At 38.2% G+C, this 20,475-nt stretch overlaps 1 protein-coding gene across 1 annotated transcript in view; it reads left to right on the top strand.

The window, feature by feature from the left end:
- The window catches only part of LRP2 (LDL receptor related protein 2), a 174,581-nt gene that overhangs the window by 46,684 nt on the left and 107,422 nt on the right, over nt 1-20,475 (top strand). Inside the window, exons 13-23 of the mRNA XM_054723511.1 lie at nt 553-776; nt 2,161-2,367; nt 5,004-5,206; nt 6,955-7,095; nt 8,261-8,464; nt 9,998-10,190; nt 12,189-12,314; nt 13,597-13,727; nt 17,235-17,372; nt 17,754-18,035; nt 19,287-19,529. Coding sequence (XP_054579486.1) covers nt 553-776; nt 2,161-2,367; nt 5,004-5,206; nt 6,955-7,095; nt 8,261-8,464; nt 9,998-10,190; nt 12,189-12,314; nt 13,597-13,727; nt 17,235-17,372; nt 17,754-18,035; nt 19,287-19,529 — 2,092 coding nt within the window. The remainder of the gene's footprint in view (nt 1-552; nt 777-2,160; nt 2,368-5,003; nt 5,207-6,954; nt 7,096-8,260; nt 8,465-9,997; nt 10,191-12,188; nt 12,315-13,596; nt 13,728-17,234; nt 17,373-17,753; nt 18,036-19,286; nt 19,530-20,475) is intronic.

The raw sequence follows: 20,475 nt of genomic DNA, 5'->3' as shown, positions 1-20,475 counted from the left end.
AAGGCCCTTGAGATATTTTATGTTAATCAGCACCTTTTTCCATGCTATACTATTACATGGGAACTTTAAACAAAGCAGTCTATTATATGGATTAGCCTTGAGCAACTTTTAATTTTATTCGAAATGGAGTCCAAAAGCCTAATTAAAAGAAATAGTAGACATTCTTTCAAAACTGGATAGATATTTGGTAGTAATTTTTGAAACTTGATCATTTAAAATGCAAAAAGTACTCTGCTATCCCGTATGATAAAAATCAGATTTTACCTTCATCTTCTAAATGGAATCATAATCGAGGGTTGGGTAACAAATATTGACAGTATTTTGACTAACAGCCAAATTTTTATTATACCGACTTATCTGGAAAGTGTGATGGATTTAACTTCAACTTTGAGTAATGTGGTGGTGATTTTTAAAACAAATTTTAGACTCCTAAAGAGTTATATGGAATTTTATTTCTCTCTCTTACATTTCCTTGTACCATTAATAAAATTCTAATTCAATTAAGTTGTATAGAATTTTTAAGAGGTATAATAATCTGGGTTTTTCTTTCAGGTTTTTTCAGTTAATATTAATGGTTTAGATATCCAAGAAGTTATCAATGTTTCTATTGATGATCCCGAGAATCTGGCTGTGGACTGGGTCAATAATAAACTTTATATGGTGGAGACCAAGGTCAACCGTATAGATATGGCCAATTTGGATGGAAGCCACCGGGTTGTCCTTATAACGGAAAACTTGGGGCATCCTAGAGGAATTGCCCTGGACCCAACTGTTGGGTAAGTGATGTGAAGGTGTACTGATTCCAGTATTTTTGGAGTTTTGTCTCTTTCCCTATACATAAGACATCCATTGGACTAATTGAAGGTTAATTATGATTTCTTTTTAGGCTCTGTGCTCTAGAACCTATGTTTACTTTATATTTCTGTTCCTAGAAGCTGTAAAGGAGTTGGCTAAGTAGAACCTCATTTGAGAATATGTAATCCAAAAACATATGGAATACTAAAAATGTGATGTTTTAGGTGTATGAATTTTATTCTTTTTTTTTTTTTAAATCTTTATTGATTTCAGAGAGGAAGGGAGAGGGAAAGAGAGATAGAAATATCAATGATGAGAGAGAATCATTGATTGGCTGCCTTCTGCACGTCCCCCAATGGGGATCAAGCCCGCAACCCAGGCATGTGCCCTTTACCGGAATCGAACCTGGGACCCTTCAGTCCACAGGCTGATGTTCTATCCACTGAGCCAAACCAGCTAGGGCATAAATTTTATTCTTAATGTTTGCCATATTTGCTTGGCTGAGAGATTGGACTCTGTTCTGACTCAATCTAATAATATTGTTACAACTAAATATTACTTTTGTTTCACTATTATTAAGATGATCACTCTAGCATGAATTGGCTGTAGAATTGGAAGTTTTTTAAATTGGGGAAATAAGATCTGAACTATCCCTTTTAGTGTTTTTTTGTTTTTGTTTTGTTTTGTTTTGTTTTGTTACAGACTGGGGTTGGGATGTCAATGTTAATAACGCAGTACAAGTTGTTTAGTGTAGATCAACCCAGTAAGACCAATAATGCTTACTTTTCTCCAGGTATACATCCAAATATTCCTGATCTCCACATTTGAGAACAGTTATAGAAAATGTAGCTTTCTCTTAGGGTTTTTCTCAGCTGTCTTAGGAACCTTGAATAAACTTGAGGCTACTAAAGTGTTGGTGAATGGTGATTATTCATTCCTACTTCCTGATATCTGCTGTTCTTCCTTGAAAATGGATATGTTCTATAGACTAAGCCTTAGAATGGGGAATGAAGGAGGAAAATGGCTTGATAGCTATTTTAAAATGTATTTGTAAGCTTTCCTGGGTGTAAAAAATAGAAGTGAAAAAGCCAGGGGACAGGGGAGAAAGTTAGGAGGGTGGATATGAATTTTTAGGCTACCTTATTAGTGCATTTTAGTAGTTGTTATTTGGAATTGTTGCCTCTCCTGACTGGCCTTCTTAGTCTCTGATTTTTAATGCTTTTTAATTTCTGTGTTATTTTATACCCCCAGTTCTCTAATCAGCTGGAGGAAATTTCCATTGATCTAAACACAATTAAAAAAAATATTTCAGGTAAGCTTGTAAAGTAACTGACTCTTCTTTCACCTTTTGTTTTTCTTTTATAGATACTTATTTTTCTCAGATTTGGACAGCCTTTCTGGGGGACCTACGGTGGAAAGGGCTTTCATGGATGGCACTAACCGTAAAGATTTGGTTAAAACAAAGCTGGGATGGCCTGCTGGGATAACTCTGGATCTGGTATTAAAGCGTGTTTACTGGGTTGACTCCCGGTTTGATTACATTGAGACTGTAACTTATGATGGAACTCAAAGGTAAGAAGTACTTTTTATAACTTTATGAGTTTAGGGAAAGTACTTATGGGAAGGAATACCAAAGGACCATACTTAAAAATATTGGTTTTGGTTGACATTATAGCTTGAATGACCTTTGTATTGACATTCGCATGGTGACCTGCTCTTAGTTTTAACTTCTTTTGTGTTCCATAGTACAGTCATTAAATATTACCTAGAACATTGTTCTTTGATTTCTCCTCCCAACCCCTCTTTCACTCTTATATAAAGCACATTGTTTTCATTAACTCCTGATTTCACTTATATCCAGGAACATTATACTCTGGGTCCCTTATGGTTGATTTTGAAAGATAACTTTGTCTTTAAGCTTTCTAACATCCCCCCAATAAATAAATGATTTATTATTTATTTAACATTTTCTGGTGGAAAATAATTGGATTTTACTCTGCCCTTGTTTATATTTCAAATTTCAAAGAGAAATTCTGACTCGTATTTTTACCTGATATACTTCAAAGATACTTACATAAACAGAATATTTGAACATAGACTATGGCATATATTTTCTTCATCTTATTAGTCTGATTAGAACTAACTATATATTATTTAAATTTTTAACTATTTTAGGTCCTTTTCTTTTGGTATTTTCAAAAATTGGTCTTAAAATTGCCAAGATAAATTACTTTGTGCATTCAGCCAATAAATTGACCAGTTAAAATTTTCAAAATGTCTGGATTTTATTGCCTTCTCAATGAAAGGCATATTATATAGTTTTGTTTTCTCCTTTATATCTTTCACTAGCGTTCCCATTGCAGGAAAAATCCTGCAATAGGGTTTCCTGCTGCACTCTACCCCGCCCCGCCTCCGCTCCTCCCTTCTCCTCCCCCCCTGGCTTGCTTGCTTCTCCGCAGCTTTGCTCCCTTCAGCATCTTTCTAAGCTGTCTTGATATGCAAATTAGCCGCCATCTTTGTTGGGGGTAATTTGCATACTCGTCCTGATTGGTTGGCGGGCGTAGCGAAGGTGCGGTCAATTTGCATATTTGTCTATTATTAGGTAGGATAAGGATGGTATCACAGTGGATTATATGTGCTTAGAACAGTCTCTACTTAGTTAAATCAAGTGATTGGACATTAAGGCTATGACTTTTTATCATTGAAACTGTTTCCTATAGTGAGAGTATGAATTAATTGAATGAAAAAAAATATTTGTTAAACTGATAAGTCATATAAGAGCAGTTGAAAAATGCCCTATTTTTTCTCTTTCACAGCATTATATTATATAATCCAAATATTTTAATGCTAAGGTTAAACTAAAACATAAAGGATAGTTTCAGAAAGATATGAGTAGTTTGCTGGCTGTGAGGAAACAGCAAAGAGATAATAAAGCTCACGAGTACAGCTGAAGTCATAAAGTCATTGCCTCTTGCTTTGCCAGCAGGTGGCATTCAGGGTTCTGGAATTTGCTAACTGAAAAAGAAAACCATTCTCCAATCTTAACGTACCATGTCGTTACTGAATGTTTCAAAGTGTGTGCTAACTTGCCACCTTAGATTTCTTTTTTTTTTTTTTTTCTTCTCTCCTATAGTATTTCCAGTGTTAGTATCTTCAAGTCTTTGAGTTCTATTGTGCTTTTCAGTTTTCAGGGGCTGCTCAGATTTTTCTTTGTCTTATTATGCCAAAAGAAAACAAACAAACAAAAAAAGAATGAGTTTTTCCTCGGGTTATTTTCCACTTCACTTTTTAAAATATGGCCTAACTGAATTAATCATTCACGTGGATGTTGTCCTGACAGGCACTCTTTGGCACCTTTCACTTCTGTTTTCTCCCCATTTAAATAACTCTGGGCATGCTGCGCCTCTATTACAAGTATGATTAATTTAGAGTTTCATCAAGTAGAGCCTTAGAGTGGTATAGCACTGTTTTTTTGCTCTCACCAGACCAGTGGTGGGGAACGATAGGCCTTTGGGCCGTATAAAGCTCGAGAAATCATTTGGCCTGCCCTGCTAAGGCTCTAGGGGTGAGTTAATTAAATATTTGACTAAATATAGTGGGCCAACTTTTAAGTTGATAATTTTGTATGGCCCTCGAATGATGTTATAAATATCTAAAGGGCCCCTGGCAGAAGAAAGGTTGCCCACCCCAGCACTAGATTGACATCAAGAACAGGTCTGTGTGATTGCTGTGGATTGAACTCTCCCACTCAGTGACCTGCACCCTAATTGCCGAGGAATGGTCAGTGGTCCAGTGTGAGGTCAATGTAGAAGGCATCCTCTACCACACTTCTGTTCCCTGTTACACTCTTTCACGTATGGATTTCAAAATGACATGTCACATCTTAGCCCTTTTCTATGTGGGGCAACCTTAAAATGAATTACCAAGTGTGAAAATGGCAATTTCTAAAAAAAAAAAAAAAAAAAAAAAAAAAAATCTAGAACAAGTTAGGATTGGGCCTGGAATTTAAGTTTCAAGGGTCTTTTCCAAGAGACATGACTATACTTCTATCAAATGTAGATGGAAATATATCTATTTTATCTATAAATTCTAAATATGTAACAAGAAATTTATTTAACCTTTTATGCATTTGCTTGAACTAATTTGACTTTTAATCAAAATAAAGCAAAACAAACAAAAAATTGTATGCTATGTATCTTTTGTAACAGGAAGACCGTGCTTCATGGAGGCTCACGCATTCCTCATCCCTTTGGAATAAGCTTGTTTGAAGATAGTGTATTCTTTACGGATTGGACAAAGATGGCTGTAATGAAGGCAAACAAGTTCACTGAGACCAACCCACAAGTGTACTACCAGTCTTCCCTGAGGCCCTTTGGAGTGACTGTTTTCCACTCCGTCAGGCAGCCCCACGGTAAGCCCCACAGCAATAGAAACCATTAGGTACTGGCCTTGGAAGAAAGGTTTTCTCAAAGCTATGAAGTTAATGATTGGGGATCGCATGAGATTTGGATGGTATTCTCAAATATGTGAATGGTTACCTAGAGAGTTAAATCTTCTGAAATTGACTCTGCGGGGAACTAAGAGATGAATTTAACAGATATTTATTGTCACTGGCTAGATCATGTGGTGATAGCAGGAAACAAAACAAACCAAAATAACTATCTTCATTGTACTGGGAGGAATCTTGTAATACAACCCTATAATATTATAGTTGAGGAAACCGAGTCCCAGAAGAAGACAATGACATGCCGAAGTGCTCACTTTAGGTATTGTCAGAGCCATTTCCCCTTCTTCCCTGTTTTACATGTAAGACACCTGTCCTTTAGTTTGCATTAGGTCTGCCACAGGCAAATTGGATTTGGTGACTGTCTGGTCACTTATTTAAAAAAAAGAGATTTTTTATATAGGCACTGTTTAGTCTCTTATAGTAAGTTTTGTTTGTGTTTCACGGTTTTAGATTGACGTGACTATGTGGACTATATACAGTTCCTGTATTTGCTTGTATATCAAATAAAAGATATGAAAATTTATGATTATAGAAATCTTAATATTAGTGAATGACATTTCACTTTAAAACTCTTTGTGTTAAGTGACAGATCTCGAATCTCCCCTAAACCGCCACTCTTGCCACTTTGAGTCAGATATTTGATTCCACCTATTTGAAGGAGAAAGACTATAATTACGTTGATTTTTTTTTTTAAAAGAAACCATCCACTAGAACCAAAACATTCAGATCAATATCCTTCAATGTAGTTCTCCTTGGAAAACATACACTTTATATGAAAATACATACTATATCTGAAAACATTTCTTAAATTTCTATTTGGAATAGTCAATTCATGAGCCTTTGACCAAATATATTGCCCAATTTTATATCATTCAACTTATTTCTATTATTTGCCTCAGAATAATATCTGGCTGTTGTTTCTCCAAATCAATCCACCTGAGATGATAAAGAGAGTATTTTAAGGAATAAGTCAAAGGCCAAGAAGAGAATTTCAAAAGCACATGTAACATTTTTATCTGTGGCAGCATTGTGTACAGTGAGCTTCCCAAAGTCCTTGTGTTTGAGGGCGGTTTTTGGAAGTATAAACTGGTTTGTTGCAAACTTGCAGGGTTTTGAAGTCAGATCTGAATTGAGTGTAGCTGGTTGGTGGGCCACTGAATAATCTTGGGCAAATTGTTCTATCCTTTGGAGACTTGATTTCCTCTTCTGTGGAATTGGGGTACTACTACTTACCTTTTAGATTCATTGGTTGTGAGTTGGTTTACTTACAGAGTAAGCATCCAGTGAGTTATAGTTATATCTTATGAATGGTAAAATAACACTTAAGGTATTTTTTTTCAGAGGGTGGAGGGAAACAGCTATTTCCCAATCATTGAGGCTAGCAGACACAACTATGGGGGAAAAGGAACCTCCCAAATGATCCAGTTGCAGGAATCTTGTTTTTTTTTTTGCCACCACTACTTTGAGAGTAGATGGGAGAGAAGTGAAATTGAGAGGGCCAGTGCATCTAGGGGTGAGTGTAGATAGTAGCTACCCATAGCAATGCCTCTGAATTTTAAAGCCATTATTTTATTTCACCTACAGGGCACAAAAGAGGCTTCATGTGTCTTCATTTCTAACCGAGATTTTACCCTGTGCATGTTTCCCTCCAGCCAGCAATCCATGTGGAGGTAACAACGGAGGCTGCGAACAGGTCTGCGTCCTCAGCCACAGAACCGACAATGACGGCCTGGGTTACCGCTGCAAGTGCACCTTCGGCTTCGACCTGGACCTGGATGGCCACCGCTGCGTTGGTAAGAAGTTGGTTTGGACTGACTTTCGGGAGGTGGCACAGGGTTATGTAGAGGGCCGCCTGGGAGGCACCTGGGCATTTCCTTAATTATCATCAGCCAAACTCAGGGCTTTGGCCGAGTCACTCCCTGGGAACATGCTTCCCCAATGAGGCTGGACATGTTAACCAGTTCTGACTTCATAGCAGCCCAGGTGTCAGCAGGGGCGGGACTAGATATGTAAATCCAGTAATGCTGGGACCTAGTTAAGAATGCAAATAAGCTCCTTTGATCCTAAGTTTTGGTGTTACTTCCTGGATTTTGGGGATATAAAATAAACCTGCTGGGTGGCTCGGGGTCGTCGTCGTCGTCATGCTGCCTCTCCACGAGAGAGGAAAGATGGCGTCCCACCCAGCCCCAGCTTTGTGAATCTATTTCTGCGTCTTGTTTTCTTTATTTCTATTATTTCTCAATCCCTGGCCGCCTCCACTTAGAACCGGTTCGTTCATCTCTCTTTCTGTGCGGGACGCGGAAAAGGGAGATCCCCGCCATGTTTGGCCCCCGCCGCTTCAGGCCCCCGCAGGGTTATGTGCTGCTCGTGGCCTCGGGCCATCGCCCTGTCATACTATTTTACTTTCTGTAGCCCACGGACGTCTTCCCCGGCAGGCAGCTCTCCCCTTTCTACACAGAGCTGTGTTTGAGCAACATGTACATCTCTCGGGATTCGCCTTTAATTCCCACATCTAGGGTCTCCTGGGGCTCCCTTTCTCCTTTGTCTCCATCCCAAAATCTTTGTCTACCTTTTTAACTATGCTTTTGAAATCCCAGAGGATTTCCTTTTGAGTTCTTTTTTTAAAAATTGATTTCAGCGAGGAAGGGAGAGGAAGAGGGAGATAGAAACATCAATGATGAGAGAGAATCATTGATCAGCTGCCTCCTGCATACCCACTATTGGGGATGAGCCCACAACTCAGGCATGTGCCCTGACAGGGAATAGAACCGTGACTTCCAGTTTCATTGGTCGATAATTAACCACTGAGCCATGATAGCCGGGCTGCAGATTTTTTTTTTTTAATGTTTACTTCAGAATTATAAAATGTGCTTTATGGATGTATAAGTAATTTGTATGTAATTCAGAGAGGGTATGAACCATGCTGTGGCTGACCACACTGTGTCCTCCTTCCTATAGCTGTTAAGCAGTTCCTGATCTTTTCATCTGAAGTGGCTGTGCGAGGGATCCCATTCGACATCTCTACCCAGGAGGATGTCATGGTTCCAGTGACAGGAAATCCTTCTTTCTTTGTTGGAATTGATTTTGATGCCCAGGAGAAAACACTCTTTTTTTCAGATACATCAGTAGACATGATTTATAAACAAAAGATCGATGGCACAGGTGAGAATTCTGCTTTCAATAATAAGGCTAATAAATATAATTTGCTTAGTAAAATTTTGCATTCACTTCTTAAGCAGCATCCTTTACTAAAAGACCTTCCATGTCTTTGATTGCCATCTATGTTGGAATTATAAGTCAGTGTGGGGAGACTTCTGATAGGGCATTTACTGGATCTTTTCTCCCCTAACCTGGGGAATGAGGGCAAGGTCTGGGAAGGCTGCTTCTTGCAGGTGCTGATAAAAATCTCCACTCAAGCTTTCTGAGGTTCAGATTCATAATGTCAGTCGCCTTTTGGGCATCCCACAACCACCTCAAAACCAATATATCTACACAGACACCTTTATCCCATTTCTCACATACCTCCTGCCTCAGGAACATGACAACTTCACCTTTTCCATCCTCCCCCTATTCCCTCCACTCTTTTAGCTTCTCTGATTAACTCATTAACCTCCAGCCATGCTCTGGATCATGTGAAATTCTCTCTCTCTCTCTCTCTCTCTCTCTCTCTCTCTCTCTTTCTCTCTCACTTCCAGTCCTTGCTTTCCTATAGCCCCCCAATTCACCACTGCCTTTGGGAAACTTCTCCACACTTCCACCTTGCCATATGCTCCATTCAGAGACTGCTCTCATACCATCCTGTGCCTACCTCCATCACAGCACCCACTCGGATTAATTGCATCCCTCCCCCCTCTCACTTCATTATAAATACCTTGAAGGCAGTGTCCCCACTTCTCTATGACTCAGTTTCCTCATCTGTACAATAGTATGTGGGCCAGTTCTTGGCTCAAAGTAAGTGCTAATACAAGCTATTATTAGTAGTACTATTAGCAATATTGTGTTTTCTAAATCTGTTTTGGTGGAATGTTTTACAATTTTCTGGAAAATGAATGGAGAAAGCACAAGGGTTGTATTTCCTACTTTGAAAGAAAGTTGAGATTGTTTACCCTGATTTAGATTTTCTATGGCGAGAAAAGGGAAAAGGCATAAAAATTTCACAAAGAGGAAAGTGGTCTTTTTTCTTTTCTTTTTTCCCCTCTTGTACCTAGTTCTGATTTCCTTTCTGGTATCTTTGCTGGTCTTTTCCAAACTTGGCAACACTGTGGCTATGAAAGGCTGTTGATGAGAGGGCTGGGCGGTCATACCTCAGAGATATCCCCTAGTCGTACCTGGCAGTGTCGGCTTATCAGAGCTGTCTGAGGGTGGTGTTTGTGTGGATGTGAACTCAGGTATCTCTTCTTCAGATGTTCTGCGATGAGAATTATTTTTTTTCCCTTGAACAAGGGAGGAAACCCAAGCCATATCATTCCTGGTTCTATGTATCAGAATTATATCCATTCTTTGAGAACTAAACTTTTGGGCATGGATATATTCTAGGTTCATCTCATGTTGTAGCTCAGTTTCTTTTTAAAAAAAGAATTTTGAATGTTACTGAAATGTGCTCCAACTCTGACACAAAATTTATATATGCAGCAGTAGGAAAATGTATGTCTAAAATATGCTTAGTTTAAACCATGTCCATATTTTAACTTACAGGAAGAGAAATTCTTACAGCTAACAGGGTGGAAAGTGTTGAAAGTTTGACTTTTGACTGGATTTCAAAGAATCTCTACTGGACAGACCTTTCTTATAGGAGCGTGAGTGTCATGAGGCTAGCTGATAAATCGAGACGAGAAATAATCCGGAATTTAAATAACCCACGATCAATCGTAGTTCATCCTATTGCTGGGTAAGCGTGTTCATGTTTTCCCGAGAGCTTGAAACTGAATAGCTTTTAAAGTTAATGAAAAGTGATGTCATAGGGATTTGGCAAGTTCAGCAAATATAAGATTAACTATATAAATTGAAATCACCTTAAATTTTATCCGTGTAAGTAATCACTTCATCTCCTTCAAAAAAACTTTCTTAGTTTCGGCTTCCCTCGTCTTAATAGAAGTGGTTGTTTTTCTCCCACAGTTACAGCGGACCAAACAGCGTGATACAGATTCATTAGGGAAGGAATGAATATACAGCAGAACTTAGCAATCGCCGTTGAAAAGCCAAACTTAAAAAAACACCCCCTTAGTTATCTTGACTCTTACCTTTAGTCTATGTTCTCTTAACCCTTAACCTTTAGCTCCACCTCAAGGATTTTTTTTTGAGAAAAAGACAGCTCAGACAAAATTGGCCCCTTACTTTAAGGCAGGGAGGTCCAGAATTCCAAAAAAAACTCACCCAAGTTCACCTAATGCAGAGCAAGGAGCTGGTGGGGTGCCATGGCCCCTGCTGGTACCTAGCATGGGTCTGGGTCTGCAAGGTGGTCCTGGGTGGCCCTGCTTGGAATCCTGCCACACTACACCACAATAAGACCATCCCAGTCCCAGCAGCAGTTGTATTTGAATGGAAAAACAGAAGAAAAAAAGACTGATAATTCACTAAAGCCTTGTTCACTTGGCACATAGTAAGCACTGTACATGTATAATGTCATCTAATCCAAAAGCTAGTTTGTGAGTGGGATATATATAATACCTGTTTTAGAGATAATTAATCTGAGGCTCAGAGAGATAAAAGTAACCTGCCCAGGAACCCACACTTAAAAAATATGTATATATTTTTAAATATTTCAGAGAGGAAGAGGGGGGGGGGGGTGGAGGAGAGAGAGAGAGAGAGAGAGAGAGAGAGAGAGAGAGAGAGAGAGAAACGTCAATGACAAGATCTCATTGATTGGCTGCCTCCTGCACGCCTCCTACTGTGATTGAATCTGCAACCTGTGCATGTGCCCTGATGGGAATTGTGGTTCATAGGTCAATGCTCAACCATGGTGAGGGTTCCACACTTTTTAAGCAACAGGTAATATTTAAATTTCAGGTCTGTTTGAGTGGAAAGCCTAACAATTCTGTATTTGGTCTCTAGAATATTTTATATTCTAATTTTCTCCTTATGGAATAAATATAAGAAAAATGATACTATTGATATGAAATTTTATTACCCTTTAGAGAGTTAAATTGTTTATTTTTGAATGAATTTATGTTAAACTAAATCTTTGGCATTTGGTTTTGAAAAGCTGTTACATTCCTTTCTTAATAACTACATTTAAATAATATGAAGTCATATTTCAGAAAAGACTAATTTTAATTCCTAATGCTCTAATGAAAGAAAAAATCCCCCTCCCCCACCCAAGACTTATCTTTTTGTTGCTCCTTAGAATAAAAAGAGATATCTTGAGTAAGATAATGTTTAAGAGTCATGTCGACTTGAAAAGCTTCCCTATAAATTAATCTGTTTCTCGTGGAAGATGACTGAAGAGTGATGTAGTGGATCCAGGATGTTAAATTCAGAGAGAAAATAATTTCCTTGCTCACAGCTTATTATTTCATTTGAACAACATGGAATATTTAAAATATAACCTGAATTGTGCCTTTTAAAAAAATCTACTTGGTGACAATAATTGTAGGTTCTATGTCTGGAACAGTGGCTCTGCTCTGGATGTCCATTTCATGTTATTTGTATTTGTGAATTTGGTTATATATTGAAAACTGAGCCTTTAATTAATTAGATCAGTTGTATACTAAATATGCTTAATAAACAATATGTCTCTCTCTCCCCCCCCCCCCCAAATGTAAGCCCAATAAAGAAAATGAAATTATTTGCAGCAAGTCCCTGGAGAATCTGTGCTTGTGCTAAATCTTTCTAAGGTATGTAATATGTCCCAGTGTTAACATCTCTGATTTATCACTGCTTTTTCTAGGTATATATTCTTCACTGATTGGTTCCGTCCTGCTAAAATCTTGAGAGCGTGGGGTGATGGATCTAACCTTTTGCCTATAGTAAATACTACTCTTGGATGGCCCAATGGATTGGCCATTGATTGGAGGTAAGTAGGAATCATCCCAAATTACTGAGTTCCCATTTACTGAGGAACGCCTAAGAGACAATATGTGAAAATATGATGGAGTGAAGAAACTGGTACTACTTGCCCTCATGTATTTTTACATCATTGATTGGCAATGAGAGAAGGACTTGGAATGCTATAATAACATAAAAGACACAAACACAGTAAGCCAGTTTCTGCTGGGACAAAAACTACCACATTCATGAATATTTTAAGGAAATTGCTAGAGGAGCAGAATGATATGATCTTGTGGAAGATCAGTATGGAGGAGACAAGGCCTAAACCTCATTAGAAGTAGGATAGGGATTTGATGAAATGGAGGTCATGTGTAATTGTTATAAGGAGCATCTTGAGGCTAGGAAATCTTTGTGTCAATCAAATGTACATTTGTCTATATTTAGTCTGGAAGAATTTAAAAAAAAAATTTTTTTTTAATTGATTTCAGAGAGGAAGAGAGAGAAAGAAACATCATTGATCGGTTGTCTCCTGCACACTCCCTACTGGGGATCGAGCCCACAACCTGGGCATGTGCCCTTGGCCGGAATCAAACCCAGGACCTTTCAGTCCACAGGCCAATGCTGGGAGCCAAATTGGCCAGGGCTGGGAGAATTTTTGAAGTAGAATTTTCGAGGTAGATATAGTACAGTGATGGGCAACCTTTTGAGCTTGGTGTGTCAAACTTTGCCAAAAAACCGAGCATAACTCGGGTAGTGTGTCACTTTGAGGAAAAAACTAACTCCAAGACTCTAGTCACAAATGTTTCATCCTCAGGAGCAGCAAATGTTTCATCGTCGGCATGCGGCCGCGTGTCATCAGAAATGGCTACGCGTGTCAGTGCTGACACGCATGCCATAGGTTCGCCATCACTGATATAGTAGATACAGGAAAAAGTGACAGGGCAAATAAGCTTACAGATATGCCAAAGTAGTTTATAGGATAAAAAAAAGGAAGAAATGTATTTAACTTTTCAAACATAATTAGCTATTAATATTTTTCTTCATTTATTTATTTAATAAAGAGAAAAATTCCTAACTCGACAACATTTCAAGTTTTCTAAGACACTTAATTGAAAATCACTTCATAAAAGTAGCTATATCTTTTTTTGTAGGGGGGTGAGGGTGGGGGGAATGCATAAAACTTGAATTTTTAACGAGTATAAGTTTTAAAAATGTTTATTAAATGTGTCAACTGAACATACTGTTTTTGAATACCCTCATTTGCTATTTTCTGGATAACTATTAACTAAATAACTTTATTATTTTAGTGCTTTACGATTGTACTGGGTAGATGCCTTATTGGATAAAATTGAGCACAGCACCTTTGATGGTTTAGACAGACGAGTCCTGGGCCATATTCAGCAGATGACACATCCGTTTGGACTTACCATCTTTCAAGGTATGCTTTGAAGTGATAAAAGTGTGTGCTGTTTTTATCCTTCGCAAGTTGTAATAGTAGACTCACTCTCATTTAGCAATCTCACAATTCTGGTAAATCTCACATTAGAATACAAAAATGAAAATGGTGCTATTATGTATAGACAAAATGCTTGGTTTTTTGATTGAATATTTCACTTTTAGAATATATTTTTTGTTTAAAATACTGTTAGATAATAATATTGACAACTTGTATGGGTATAGCACATTATAGAATACACATACTATACAATTTAACATACCAAGTACTCTATTATATAAATATTAAACAAAGAAATAGTAAATTATGGCCTTCATCATTTTGAAGATTAAAACATCAAGAGCTGCAGTAACATTGTATCATTTCATTCTCTGATGGTTGCAAGAACCTCTTCAGAATTTTTGTGGAAAAACTATTACATATATCCATCAACTGTATACTCACTGAATAACTGAAGCTTTTTAGTCACAATCTTGGGTAACATTATCTTTGTTATATAGAAATGTTAGGATATGGCTTATGAAGAATATAATATAGCAAGACATAGTTTTTTTTTTTTTCTTTTCTAAATAATTTAATGCTACTAGTAACGATTGCTGGGAGCATGGAGTTTGGGTAACTATAGCAACAGTGATCACACTAATGTATCAGTTTTCCTTCTCAGCTTCCCTCTTTTTTTTTTTTTTAAACATATTTATTGTTGAAAGTATTACATATGTCCCCTTTATTTACCCCCATTGACCCTCTTTTTTTAAAATAAATTTTTTTTTGTTGTGTTTTGTTTTTTGTTAACCCTCACCCTGGGATGTTTTTCCCATTGCTTTTTAGAGAGAGTGGAAGGGAAAGAGGAAGGGGTAGAGAGAGAGAGAGAGAGAGAGAGAGAAACATCTATGTAAGAGAGACACATTGATTGGTTGCCTTCTGCATGCAGGATTGAACCTGCAACCCAGGTACATGCCCTTGACTGGGAATCGAACCCATGACCCTTCCATGAACGGGCCAGTGCTCTAACCACAGAACAACACTAGCCAGGGCTCAACTCCACTCCTGAGTATAGTAGGCATGCTACAATTTTGTAGTAGGCATGCTACAATTACATGTAGTAGGCATGCTCAATTTTGAATTGAGTTGCTGGGAATAAGAATGTAGCTTGGCACATAAAATAGGAGATTTGTTTAGTCCTGAAGACATGGTTCTGTGAATAATTGTATAGCTTCAACGGCCAGGCCAAGAGGTTGAGGAGAGACTAAAATCTATCCTGCTTTTGTTTGACAAATCATAAGTAGCCCAGTTTGGGGGGTGGTGCCCTTTTGTGATCAACCAAAAGCCTTACCCCATAATGCTAGTTGTGTCCCTGGTTGAAACCTCCTACTGAATAATCAGCACAGTGCTTTATAAAAACTAGACACTGACTATAAATCAAAGACTTTCTCACATGCATATAATGTGGAATGAATAGCTAGTAAATATATTGCGTATTCCATCCTGCTGTCTGTTTATCTGTGGAGGAGTGCATGGTACTTAAAAGTATTTAAGCAATGCTTTTATGAGATTTTTGATGAGTCAATTATATTTACCCCCCCCCCCCTTTTCAATAATGATGTCAGTCACATGCTATTTGTTGTCACACAGGAACATTATGAAATGTTAAAATTTTATCTGCTCTTTGCTGGAATGTTCTGGGATTGAATGAAAATGTAGTTGCAGTGACTTTTGGTTTCATCAGTGTGAAAAAAAAATTTGAGTGCAAACCCATGAAAGCACAGTATGTTCAAAATAATAATAATAATAATAATAATAATAATAATAGTTTCTTCCAACACTGCCCTTATGGAAATTTCTTTTATTGTGCAACTCGGTGTAAATTATACATATTTTTAACAAAGGCTAGATTTGCTTGACTGTCACACCACACAGGACAAAAAGGTTTATTGGATTCCTTGCCTATTTAAGTGCAGTAAAATTCCTTCATGAGTATGGGGACTGAGATTGCCAGTCAGTCCAGATAATATTTAGTGAGTCCAGGGACTGATGAGTCATTGATTAGACCGTAGATAAGGAAAACTGGTTTAATGATAAAAATTGTGACATCTCACTCATTATCTGGTTAGTTGGAATTTTTAGTTGTTTGCGCTGCTGTTAAAGAGAAAATCCACTTTGATTTAATTCTTGTTAGAAAGCATCAAAATGTGTATGTTTACTTTTCTGCTTTTGTTGTGTAAAGTGAATATGATTAAATTTTTATCTTACTACTAGTAGCTCTGCCCACGAATCAACGTGCCAGTGGCTCTCTGCAGGGCCTGGCTGCTCCACGCCCGCTGCCCAGAGGCTCTCTGCGGCCCAGAGGCCCATCCGTGGCCAGGCGTGGAACGCTTGCCTCATCACCGTGGCGACAAAGCAAGCATTCCGCCAGGCCACTCACGCTGCCTGCTCTCAGCAGCCCCCCCCCCCCCGGGACTGGGGGACTTTGGCGGGGCTGAGAGGACTGGTCGCCACCATCTTGTGGCTATGAGCGTGGCCATCTTTGTGACAGAGTGATGGTTAATTTGCATACTACCCTTTCATTAGAAAGGATTTTGAGTTTCTTGGAACATTAATGTGGTTGTAAGTATGGGCACACTTCTGTGGATAATTTTTATTGACCCCCAAACATATCTTGAAAGTTCCTTTTTGGACTAGACCTGCACTTTTCCTTTTCAACAATTTTTTATTAAAACTGAGTGTAAAATGTTTTTTTAAAAAAAATATATTTAAAAAGTATATCCCACTAAGACATGGGATATGGAATTTTTGACCTGGAAGGAAGCTTAGAGATGAGTTATAGTTTATTGCCTTAATGTTCCAAGGAAAATGAGCCTTCACACAGTTAAGTATTTGCCTAGCAGCACTGATCAGGTTAGTACTTTAGCTGGGTAAGAACTCAGTCTTTTTTTTTTTTTCTTTTAAATATATTTTATTGACTTTCTACAGAGAGGAAGGGAGAGGGACAGAGTTAGAAACATCGATCAGCCGCCTCCTGCACACCCCCCAATGGGGATGCGCCCGCAACCAAGGCACATGCCCTTGACCGGAATCGAACCTGGGACCTTTCAGTCCGCAGACCGACGCTCTATCCACTGAGCCAAACCGGTTTTGGCTAGAACTCAGTTTTATGGGGCACCCTCCAATGTTCTCTAGAAGAATCCTGAGGTTTCTTAATGTTTTACTTTCACCCATGGAAGTCTAAACCTAACTGCTATTAAATGCCATCACGATACTCCATCCATGTCTGCCTGAATATGAACCCTAGTACTAATAAATATACAGGCTCATTAAGAGTCCTTTTTAGAGAGTAACAAGTCATGGAAAATGAGTACTCAAATCATATTTCAGGCATTTATGGGAGAAGCTTCTGACATTTGCAAGAAACATTACAAACCTATTGCATATTTTTAAGTGATTTAAAAGTGAGCCGTGACAAAAATACTAATCACCCATGTTTCTTCTTAGACTATGTATTTTTTACTGACTGGAGACTGGGTGCTATTGTTCGAGTCAGGAAAACGGATGGTGGAGAGATGACAGTTATCCGGAGTGGCATCAGTAATATAATGCATGTGAAGTCATATGATGACCATACCCAGATTGGTGAGTGAGATTGCCATGCTCTTTTACATGGATGTATTTAATACAGTAGCTCCTTTTTTCTTTAAGTACTTATTACTTAATATAGATATTTATATTATTCCTATCTCCCAGATAGTTTAATACTGCAAGACTTACTTAAAAAAAAAAATCTCAGTTCAACTCTGCTAATTCTAAACGTGTTGCTGGAAGAAATACAGTTTAGCACTTTTCTATTTTCATATTGAATGTTATATTTGGCATGCTGGTTTCCAAGAGGAAGGTGCTTTTTGGTATTGGGTCTGAAGAGTTTTCTTTCCCATTTGTTTTTCGTCACAAATAATACCTGTGATCAACCTAATGGAAATGTGATTAACTCTCTATGTCTGGACATGGCTTTTTCAGGTTCTAACTATTGTAGTCGACCCACCAACCCAAATGGCGACTGCAGCCACTTCTGCTTCCCAGTGCCAAATTTCCAGCGGGTGTGTGGTTGCCCCTATGGAATGAGCCTGACTTCTAATCACTTGACGTGCGTGGAAGACCCGTCCCACGAACCGCCCATGGAGCAATGTGGCTCCTTTTCCTTCCCGTGTACCAATGGCAGATGTGTGCCCAGCTACTACCGCTGTGATGGCATTGATGACTGTCATGATAACAGTGATGAGCATCTATGTGGGATGTTTAGTAAGTAGCTTATAGGCTGGAGATAATTTCTGGGATGAATAGAAAGAAGTGGGCTTAACAGGAAAACATGGGTTATCTCTATGGGAAAAAAGTATTTTGAAAGATTTCAGATTTTAGGAAGCTGAACAATAAATATCATTCATAGACAATGTTGCAAATGATTTCTCATATTGATTTGGACTATCTTCAGTAAAATATATATTTTTGACATTGGCTGTTGGGCCAGTGCAGTCTTTCCATGTTGTCAAGCTCCTCAAAAAGTCATATCAAAACAAACTAGATAGAATCTTTAGTGTCTGAGATAATGTAATCACAGAATAGGATTTATACTAATAGCTTTTGAAAATCTCATGGGCTGTATTCCACTCTTACCCCTCCTTTGGTATAAAATGAATTAGGAATGAAATGGTGCTCTTTACTTATGTATTTTATGGTAATCTAGTTTATAAATTTTGGAGCTTAATACATGGTATGGCAACATACAAAAATATTCCATTAAAAAATAAAAGATAGTGGACAGTTGAAATCTCAGAAATTTCTACCAAGGTGAGATTAATATTGTCTTTTTAGAGAGAAAAAAAGTGACATTTGAAAGTGAACATGCCCATTTGTACATTTTTCTGAAATTTCTAAAAAAATTTTTCTTTTGTGTATTATTTTCCTTTTTCTAAAAGTGCAGATTTTTACTGAAACATTTTATTAATTTGCATTTTTCAAATGATACACTGTCAAGCTTTCTGTAGACTGAGATTTTTTTTGTGTGTGTGTTCCATAAACAATCTTTATTTTACATATTTTTGGTTTTGATCTTCAACACCATGCAATGTGAACACCGAATTTGAAACTGTTACTGGAGGAAATAAGCTTAAAAGTAAAGGACGGGCCTTAAAGTCACATTTTATGCTTTTAATCCTGGGCAGATTCCTAAATCTCTCATAGCCTCAGTTTCCTCATCTGTAAAATGCAGATGATTTTGTGTACATCACTATATTCTTAGGAGGATTAAGAGAGAGAAAAAAAATATAAAGCATGTAGAAAAGTGCCTGGAATATGATCATTGTTAAGTAAATGCCAGATGATGATGATGAGGAGGAGGAGGAGGAGGAGGGAAAGGAAAAGGAACATTTGAATGATGCACATTTCTCCTTATTTTGTATAATGCTCCTATGGGAAAAGGAGAAGAATTGGGCCTTTACAAGGCAAGAACTCATTTAAAAGATTGTCTTCATGATCAGTTTGTTTCTGTTACAGATAATTCCTGTTCGCCGTCAGCGTTCACCTGTGCCCACGGAGGAGAGTGCATCCCTGCATCCTGGCACTGTGACCGGCACAGTGACTGTGTGGATGGCAGTGATGAGCAGAACTGCCCCACCCAGGAACTCACTTCCTGCCCTGCATCTTACTTCACCTGTGATAATCACCACTGCATCTCTTGGAACTGGGTCTGTGACACAGATAATGATTGTGGGGATGGATCTGATGAGAAGCACTGCAGTAAGTTTTGAATGGATTTCTCTTGGTTGATTGATGATGATCATCCTAGTAAATAGATTTAAACCATCAGTAGGCCTTGCACACTTTCCTCTAAGGCTCCCACGATTTTCATTGTATCTTAGCTACTGTTATTCCATCTGTCGATCCTTGTATTAAAAGGCTATAGAGCAAAGGTATGGGAGGCTTAGACTCCCCCTAAATATTGAGATTTTTTGGAAGCAAAATGAGGACTGTCTCTGATGTCTAACACCCAGATAGAAACTGAAAAAGATCTCTCAACTAACTGTTCAGATATTTAAAACAAATTTGTTTTTCCCCCCTAAATCATATAAATATAATCCAGATATTTTACTCTTGTTTTTCTTTTCATTTGATACTGAAGAAGGCAGTAGAATATAGAGGTACAGAACATTCAAATTATCACTCATCTTACCCATCTGCTTTTTATCTTGCCAGTACTAATTTTCTTTAGGTTGTCATGTCTTTGATAATGGTTTAAGGTGGAGTGAATTTCCCTGGACTAAATTCTAGTTTTGGTTGCATGACTAGGCAAGTCACTTTCCTTCTGGAATAGATGAGCTTTACGATCCCTTCTGGCTTTCACATTTTATAAATCTACTAGAGGCCCGATTCAAGAAATTCGTGTAAGGGACTTGGCCCTGGCATCCCTTCGCAGCCTCAGCCGGCCCTCGTAGCCCTGGCTTCATCTGGAAGGTTGTCCGGACAGTGGTCCTGCTGCTCAGTCTAATTACCATATTAGCTCTTTATTATGTCAGATATTTAAGGCAACTTCCTCAGTGGATGGGCAGCCAGCACACTTGATTCTAAGGCTGGGTCTCTTCAGCAAAGCAGGCCCTGGGTTTTTAGAATTGTTGTGATTAGACTCTGGATTAAATCCAGTTATCACGATCGGTCCGTACACTATTGCTACTAAGCATGAAGATCA

This window comes from Eptesicus fuscus, chromosome 11 (assembly GCF_027574615.1).
Source record: "Eptesicus fuscus isolate TK198812 chromosome 11, DD_ASM_mEF_20220401, whole genome shotgun sequence".
NCBI classification, from domain to species: domain Eukaryota; kingdom Metazoa; phylum Chordata; class Mammalia; order Chiroptera; family Vespertilionidae; genus Eptesicus; species Eptesicus fuscus.
Note: the sequence above shows the minus strand (reverse complement) of the source record. Positions and strands in the feature narration are given on the sequence as shown.